The 9,905-nt window shown below is 30.3% G+C and overlaps 1 protein-coding gene across 1 annotated transcript; it reads left to right on the forward strand.

Moving 5' to 3' along the window:
* Positions 1-2,693: 2,693 nt before the first annotated feature.
* Positions 2,694-5,186, forward strand: LOC107024344 (isoflavone 2'-hydroxylase-like). Its single transcript, XM_015225305.2, has 2 exons — positions 2,694-3,653; positions 4,204-5,186. Exons 1-2 carry the CDS (start codon positions 2,742-2,744, stop codon positions 4,825-4,827), a joined length of 1,536 nt encoding a protein of 511 aa, XP_015080791.1. The 5' UTR covers positions 2,694-2,741; the 3' UTR covers positions 4,828-5,186.
* The last annotated feature ends 4,719 nt before the right edge of the window (positions 5,187-9,905 follow it).

Consider the following 9,905-nt stretch of genomic DNA (forward strand, 5'->3'; position numbering starts at 1 on the left):
CCCTTAATATTTTTATACAATCTCCAAATTACCCACATAACCCTAACATCTCTTTCTTCTATTTTTCCCTTTTCACGTGTGGATGATAGACAATTACTATTACTAATGAATGAAAATAAAATAAATCTTAAATCTTTCAAGTGATCTATTCAAATTATATATTATTAAAATGTAAAATAAGTTGCACATATAACTTAAATAAAAATTTATATTCCTCTTATAAATAATTTGTGATAATAAAGAATTATGTGAATGATAGGCTATTATTATTATCTATGGATGAAACTAAAATAAAATCTTAAATCGTTCTTTGATCTATTCAAATTATATATCTTTAAAATCTATAATAAGTTTATATTCCTCTTATAAATAATTTGTGATGAGAAAGAAATATGTGAATGATAACAAAATATAATTATTTATGGCTGTAAAATATAAATTAATTAACTTTTATTATGTTAACGGCTTTTAAGGGTATTTCAGACATTTTGATTTAAAAAGCTGTTTATCAGCACTTATTTGCCAAACACATCAACAATTTTTTTTTTAACTTCAACACTTTTATCCAAACGCATAAGTGCTTATTTTAAAAATAAATTTCAACACTTTCAAAAGTACTTTTTTAAAGCTGCTTTTATTAAGCCCATCCAAACGGGCCCTTAAAAGATGAATTTTTTTTTTTGAAAGAATAGCCGTATCTTAATTCATTCACATTCAACTCTTATATCTTACAATTTTATTTCGAATCTTAATTAAATCACACTCTTTTGCTCTTACATTTTACTGATGAATAAATATTTACATTCAGCTTTTTTTCAATTTATAGTTCAAACTGACACATCAATCAATATCAAGAAAATGATCTTACTATTTTATGAGAAAAACTAGTACACTATTTCTTTTATTTTAAAATAAAAAATAAACTAATTACACTATTTAGTCTATTACCTAAAATTCAGGCACCAAATTTTTTGGGCCTAAAGGTGTTGCTGAGTCTTGACCTGCTTTATTGTCGGGTTGGTCCGAATAATTTTATATTTTTTTTATTATATTCATGAAATTATATTAAATATTTCCTTCGTCTGGTATTGTTTGTCATGGTTTCTATTTTTATAGTTAAACTATAAAAACTTTAACTAATATTTTAAGATGAATTTTTATCATATTAATATGCAAAAAAATGTAATTTATAGTACTTTTCATATAGTTTTAGAATATTTAATTTTTTTGTTTAAAATATCGAATCGATGTGATCTAATTTACCTTTGAAAATTAGTCAAATTGACTTTTAATAGCACAACATGACGAACAATTCCGGACGGAGAGTATTATTTAAAAGTTTATTCTTTGTGAGGTTTGATTTCTAGAATATCAAAGAATCATTTTAAATTTGAAAAAAAATAGTTATAACACTAAATCATTTTCCACAAGGCCAAAATCCTCATTTTTTTTCAAATAAAATATTTTATTTTTTTTGACTTGTCCATAACTTTGCTTGGATAAGGACATAGTTAAGAGGAGGACCAATATACACATAGTTGTGGGAAAAAATTGAGAAGGGAACATAAGAAAGAGAGGAAACGTTTTAAATATCATATAATTTCAAAGTGAATGGTGTTTATCACGTGAATAACGTATTATCAATATAGGTGTAGATATATGATGTATATAATAAAGATATAGATTAGGTTTGGAAAATAAAAAGAGAATCAAGCTCTTAGTCTTCTTTACTGTATTTATTTATTAGAAAGAAGTATACAAAGTCGTTTGCGTGGTCCTCTCAAACTCCATTTTTATTCCAAGTACTAAATTAATCTCTATTTCAGCACGTTGGCTTTGAAATTTCTAAACCTTAAATAGTTTTTAATTTTTTTTTGTATTTATTCCGTTTGTGATATCTGCATTGGAACCAGAAACGAAGTCAGAATTATGAGTTTGCGGTTTTAAATTTCAGTAGAGTTCAAAACACTAGCGTGAAAAGTATTTTCACCACCCATACAAATATACTTATCATTGAGTTGTCAATTAATTTTGTACATATATATTTATTTAATTTTCTAAGACAAATACATAGTTAACTGACCACGAATGGTGAACTCCACCTGGCTTCACCTCTAATTGGAGCTCGACTAATTCATATTCATACTCCATTAGGATGGAAGCTTTCCAGTGCATGTGCGGAGCTAGCATATTATTAGGGGTCCATATGAACCCTGTTCAACGGAAAATATTACTCTCTTTGTCACATTTTAACGTGGCACTTTTGGAATTTCGAGATCAAACAAGTCTATCTTTGACTTTAATTTTTTCATAGATCTTTTAAATATGTTGAATTATCGACTATTGTGACTTATAGTACTTTTTATTTAGTTTACAAATATATAGATTTCATTTAAAATTTTTTGATGATTCCATGTATAAATTTCCAGTCAAACTTAAATTGTTTAACTCTAAAAAAAACAAAAAGTGTCACATAAATTGGGACAAAGGGAGTATTATTTATACCTAGTTAAAATATTTTTTTATCTATATAAAGTAGATATCAAATCCTTTTTGATTAGTTAGAGTGTTTACTTCTTTCGATTTTAAATCTTCTTATTAAAAATTCTAACTTCACCACTATTTCTCGGATCGATAATTAAACTCGAGATGACAGAATAGCTCACTTATCCACTACACTTTTAAATAGTTAGTAGTACCTCTTCATTCATAGCTCAATCATTCTTCTTTGCTTCAAAGAAATGGAAAACCACTACTCTTCCTACTTGTTCTACATAGCTATCTTTTCGTTTTTTACTCCAATTTTATTCAGATATTTTTTCCATAGAAAAAGAAATCTCCCACCAAGTCCATTTTCATTTCCAATAATTGGTCATCTTTACCTTCTCAAAAATGCTCTTCATCTTACTCTAACATCTTTATCAGCTAAATATGGCCCTGTTTTATACCTCAAATTAGGCTATAATATGCCTGTGACTGTTGTGTCTTCTCCATCTGCTATCGAAGAATGTTTAACAAGAAACGATGTTATATTTGCAAACAGACCTAAAACATTAGCTGGTGAAAAATTCACCTTCAATTATATTGTTTATGTTTGGGCACCTTATGGACAACTTTGGAGGATTCTTCGTCGTTTAACTGTGGTTGAGTTATTTTCATCGCAGAGCCTTTCAAAGAGTTGTACTCTTCGGGATGAAGAAATTGCAACTTTTATCCGTTCTTTGTACAGATTTTCAACGATAAATAGTAGTAAGAAAGTAGATTTGACGAATTGGGCTTTTACTTTAGTTTTCAATCTGATGACTAAAATTATTGCTGGAAAACATATTGTGAAGGAAGAAGATGCTGGTATGGAGAAAGGGATCGAAATAATTGAAAAACTTAGAGGGACTTTCTTAGTTACTATATCATTTTTGAATATGATTGATTTCTTGCCAATTTTGAGATGGTTTGGTTATAAAGGACTTGAGAAGAAGATGGATGTTATTCATAATAAAAGAAATGAATTCCTCAATAGGTTGCTTGATGAATTTCGACACAGTAAAATTAGTGGTCTAAAGCCAAATAGCAATACGTTGATTGAAACTCTCTTGTCTTTCCAGGAATCAGAACCTGAATTCTACACAGACGATATCATCAAAAGTATTATGCTGGTTCGTATCCCATTAATTTTAACCTTTGTTTAACTTAGATGTGATTGCTCAAAAGGTTTGTTTCATAGGGTTGTTTATGTTGACTTTGGATAATAAAGGGTTAGAGTTTAGATTGTAGATAAACAAAAAGGGTCCAAATTGAATGGTTTATATCTTTTCTGTGATGTCTGTCACTTGAATTCATGTTGCATTTTTATCTGAGCTGATTGTTAGATCAATAAACAAGGAGCAAAAACAACGGATGTGTACCTTAATATAACAGAAGATAGATTATCATGTAGTCCTCGTTCTGTATGATACACATTTTCTGATGAAAACGTTTTATGTGGATGAACTTCGTGTTATCTCTAGTCTTCTCAGCCTTACAATATAGGATAGATATTTGGCATAATCAGAGTAGGAGCAAAGCCTCTTGTCTGATAAATGTTAAACTTTGTCTATCATTTTTAGATGTACAAACATGATCACTTGCTTTTGCAGTTTGAACATGACTAGTAGTATTATCCAACAGAACGTAGATATGTTGATAGTTGCATTTATTGGAATGCAGGTTGTTTTTGTTGCAGGAACAGAAACCTCGTCATCGACAATCCAATGGGTAATGAGGCTTCTATTAGCTCATCCTGAGGCATTGCATAAGCTAAGAGCTGATATTGACAACAAAGTTGGGAACAAACGTTTAGTACGCGAATCTGATCTCACCAAGCTTCCATATTTACGTTGTGTTGTCAATGAGACAATGAGATTATATCCTCCAGTACCACTTCTATTGCCTCATTATTCAACTGAAGATTGTACTGTGGGAGGATATGATGTACCAAAACATACAATGCTTCTTATCAACGCTTGGGCGGTTCACCGTGATCCCAAAGTATGGGATGATCCTGAAAAGTTCAAACCAGAGAGATTTGAGGCTACAGAAGGGGAAACAGAAAGGTTTAATTACAAACTTATACCATTTGGAATGGGGAGAAGAGCATGTCCTGGTACTGATATGGGATTACGAGCCGTTTCGTTGGCGTTAGGTGCTCTTATTCAATGCTTTGAGTGGCAAATTGAGGAAGAGGAAAGTTTGGAAGCAAGTTATCATGCTAGAATGAGTATGCAGAACAAGCCTTTGAAGGCTATATGCACGCCGCGCAAAGATCTTGTTGAGCTTCTGTCCCAACTTTGAGACAGTTTTATGTATACTAAGATCACTCTGCTGCACTTGTATCATAGCAAATGTTGTAAAATTGAATCATGATTATGTGAGAAATAAGAAAAGAGATGCAAGGTTATGTAATGCTCAAGAGAAGATTGATTTGTTATGAGGTGTTTTTGGCTCTCTTAGTAGTATTTTGGGAAATAAAAGTGCAGAATGTGTAATGCATATAGCATCCTACGTGACAATTTGCATCCTACACAGTGGATTACCTGAAATATGTCATGTAAGACGTGTGTGTCTACTTCAGTGGATTACCTGAAATATGTCATGTAAGACGTGTGTGTCTACTTGTTCATTTTATATAAATTTAAGTGTTTATTTGTATATACTCAAAATTGAAGGGTTAAAGTCAAGTTAAATTATATATGCATTTTTTGTTTGCAAATTTTCTTTTCTTTTGAAAAAAATGAAAATAAACTTGTTCTAAAATATGACTCTATTTTTGTAGTTTTCAAATTAAAACTTTACTATAGAATCAAAGTAACAAATTTAGACCTAGAACTAACTATTTAAACACTTAAATGATATAAAATATCAAATTCGATTAAAAAAAAAATAGGTGCTACCCATTAATCAAATCCCTTTTCCACTTAGGAATCCCTTGGAATGTGGGTAAAGGTTTTAGTGATTAGACATATATAAATCTATGAATAGACAAATGAATCTCTATGAATGAAGCACCGTACTTACCCAAAAAGACCTTAATATAATATTCCCTCTATCCTACTATACTTATTCACTATTGTTTTTGTACAAGTTTTATGAATCTATAAATAAAAGGATAAGTTTATTACCTTACATTTTGTGTATAACAAAATATAATGTTTTAAAAAATTATGATTAAAATTTAAAAAACGGTTATAATTAATAATAAAAATAAATTAGAAAGTAAGTATAAAATTATTCATTAATTTTACAAAATAGATAAATATATTAAGTATCGTAAAATAATATATTTTCTCTGTTTCACAAAGAATGACCGGATTTGACTTGACATGAAATTTAAGAATAAAAAGAAGACTTTTGAATTTTGTGGTCTTAAATTAAAGTTACATTTAGGGTCCGTTTGCATGGGCTTAATAAAAGCAGCTTTAAAAAAGTATTTTTGAAAGTGCTGAAACTTATTTTTAAAATAAGCAGTTATGCGTTTGGATAAAAGTGATGTGTTTGGCAAATAAGTGCTGATAAACAGCTTTTTAAATCAAAATGTCTAAAATACCCTAAAAAGTTGTTAACATAATAAAAATTAATTAATTTATATTTTACAGCCATAAATAGTTATATTTTGCTATCATTCACATATTTCTTTCTCATCACAAATAATTTATAAGAGGAATATAAATTTATTATAGATTTTAAAGATAATATAATTTGAATAGATCAAAGAACGATTTAAGATTTATTTTAATTTCATTCATAGGTAATAATAATTGTCTATCATTCACATATTTCTTTATTATCACAAATTATTATAAGAGGAATATAAATTTTTATTCAAGTTATATGTGCAACTTATTTTACATTTTAATAATATATAATTTGAATAGATCACTTGAAAGATTTAAGATTTATTTTATTTCATTCATTAGTAATAGTAATTGTCTATCATCCACATACTTCTTTATCAACAAATTACTTATAAGAGGAATATTAATTCATATTTCAAAAATAAGTTGTTTGATTCAAATACAAATATCAAAATGAAAGAGAACACTTTACTAACATAAAAGTGGAAAAACTAAAATAATACAAACATCAAACGTTATCAATTTTATTAGCAATCATGTCACGAAGCCCCATCCAATAAGTATCATTTTGTTTATCCATATTGTTTTCTTCATTGTTAGTGTTTGAACTTGAGCCAAATTTGGAGTCAACCGATGGAAGTTTGAAATAATCGAAAAAACTTACTTCAAGGTTTATCTTCACATCAAATTGGAAGAACAGGAAGAAGTTCAGCAGCTATGCCAAACGTGAAAAGGGAAAAATGGAAGAAAGAGATGTTAGGGTTATGTGGGTAATTTGGAGATTGTATAAAAATATTAAGGGCAAAAAGGTAAAAATGTGGTCAACTTAAAACAGCTTATAAGCTAAAAAAAAAAAAAAACACCCCTACCCCAGCTTTTAACTTTTGGCTTAAAATAAGTTTTTTTTGAACTTAAAATAAGTTATTTTGAGTTTTGCCAAACAGCTAAATAAGTCAAAAATCAGCTTTTAAGTCAGTTTGACCAGCTTTTAAGCTGAGCCAAACAGACTCTTAATGTATAAAATTGTCCTTTGATCTTGTGACCTTTAACATGTCACGTGGAAAGTTGAAATTAAAATGTTATAAAAAAAAGATTATTCTATTTTAAACAGACTAAAAAAAAGAAGATCATTTTTTTAAAACGGATAAAGTAATAAATAAATATTATTAGACGAAGAAAATAGTGAATCACATCTTAAAAAATGAGAATTGGAATCTTTCCAATTTATCAAAATTTGTAATCCTACTGTCAATGCATCTAAAATGCACTTATATAAAACTATTTGATTCCTGTAAATGAGACTCCCTAAGTTCCTTTATGACAAAATCAGTCCACATGCTTAATTTTAAAATCATTGATAGCATGTATTATATTAAAAAAATGTTTTCTCCAAAACTTCATAAAATAAAATAAAGTTTTTCATGTGGCTACAACAAACTCCCGAGGGAAAATAATAGAAATAAAATGGAAAAATAATGATACTAAGAATTTTATGTGGAAATTTTTTTAAATAAGGAAAAAATTATGGGCCAGGAGGAGCAACTGATATCACTATAGTAAGAAATTTTACACTATGTAGTTACGAATACAATCTTAAAATGACTACTACACATTCAAAAGGAACAACACTTTTTGGTTCCATCTTACTAAAATATCGCTCACACTCTATTTTCTTCAGAGACTATTTTTCTTGTATAGTTTATGAAATATCTTACTTTGCTCTTAAAGTGGTTTTTCTCTCTAGCTTGGTGTACATTAAAAATGAGCTAATGAGCTCCTTTTATAGAAGAATTGCAAATTTCACCACCATCCATAACATGTCAAAGTTGTGCCACCGAAAATTTTTCAATTGTTGTATTTCTCAACATTTGCTGCCACTACAATTTGCCAACCTTGCCAACCATTGAAAATTGCATGCAACAATTGTTAGGGGCTGGACCCCACGAATCTCCCCCCCCCCCCCCCNTATCTACATCTTCTAGAGAGAGCTCATACGCACAAGTTATTTGCATAACTCGAACTTGTCTTTCGGTATCGTCTTGGTCAGCATATTTGCAGAATTTTCACTTGCGTGGATCTTTTTGACGTGAAATGATTCACTCTCCACTTCCTCACGAATTCAATGATATGTGTTTTGTTCTTGCATGATACATGGAGTTCTTACTCAAGTCTATTACACTCTGACTGTCACAATAGACAATATACTCCATCTGAATCAAACCAAGCTCTTGAAGAAATCATTTTAGACATATCCTCTCCTTGCCGGCTTCAGTAGCCGCAATGTACTCAGCTTCAGTTGAAGACAGTGCAACACACTTCTGCAACTTCGAGTGCCATGATATAGCCCCCCTTAAAAAAGTAATCAAATATCTAGTAGTGAATTTTCTGTTATCCAAGTCACCTGCCATATCAGAATCTGTATAGCCTTTCAAGATTGGATTTGATGCTCCAAAACACAAGCATTCATCTGAGCTTCCTCTAAGATACCTGAGTATCCACTTCACAACTTCCAATGCTCTTTTCTTGAATTGTTGAGAAATCTGCTGACAACACCAACTGCATAAGCAAAATCAGGTCTAGTGCACACCATTGCATATATTCGACTTACAATGGGGAAGGAATATGGAACTTTGTCCATGTTCTCTTTTTCTATCCTAGCTGTAGGACACATCTACTTGCTCAACTTCATATGACCGGCAAGAGGTGTACTAACAGACTTAACATTCTTCATATTGAAGCGCTCTAGTACACGTTTAATGTACTTCTTTTGGGACAAATAAATCTTCCTTCATTTCTGAGACGAGTAATTCTCATGCCCAAAATTTGCTCGGCTTGACCCAAGTCTTTCATAGCAAAAGACTTGTGCAACTCTTTCTTCAGCTCGTCAATCTTGAAAGTATTCTTGTCCACAATCAACATATCATCCACATACAGCAAGAGGATGATAAAATCATTGTCAAAATTTTTTTTTGTACAAATACGCAATGATCTGAAGTAAGACTGGGCAACGGAACGGGACGTACCGGTATCGTTCCGGTTCGTCCCGTTTCGGTTGCCTACGGGACGGGCCGGGATAGTCTAAACCGGTACACGGAACGGGACGGAACCGTAGTTTCGTACCGGTGTACCGGTACCGGTTCATCCCGGTTCATTCCGGTTCCGGTCCGGTTCGATCCGGTTCCGGTCCGATTTATTTAATATATATTAATTTTTTTATATTTTATATAATTTATATTTATATTTTTTATAAATTATATTTTAAAATTCAAATTTTTCAAATTGCCCGCCCCTGCCCTTTTCCCGAGACCACCCGGACCAACGGCTTTAAACGGAAAAATTTAAAACGGCTAGTTTTTTTGTTTTATAAATTAGAGTTGTGTGTAAAAATTTTATATACAAATTACAACTTACAAATATAAGTCTGAGTATTTGAGAGAATATATATTTCCAAATTACATTCATATTTATAACTTATATCATTTGGTCATTTGGTGTATGTCGGAGGAGGAATCTTCTTCAAATTTCAAGTTTCGACATCAATATTTTAATTTTCATTATAATCGTTTGTTCTTACACAAACGTTTGGTAACTTCGTTCCACTCTCTAATCTTATATTTATTTTTTGTATTTATTATTTAACTTGTAAGTTGTTCTTGTTATATTATTGTTCTTGTTAAGTTTCGTATTTTATAATTTATAATTTTATATCATGGAGTCTTCTAAAAAAAGTGGAAGTAAAAAAGGTCTAGTAGAATCAGTAAAAAAATTAGTTAAAAAAACTAATAAAGGTGCTAGTTC

This window comes from Solanum pennellii, chromosome 7 (genome assembly GCF_001406875.1).
Source record: "Solanum pennellii chromosome 7, SPENNV200".
Taxonomy (NCBI): Eukaryota; Viridiplantae; Streptophyta; class Magnoliopsida; order Solanales; family Solanaceae; genus Solanum; species Solanum pennellii.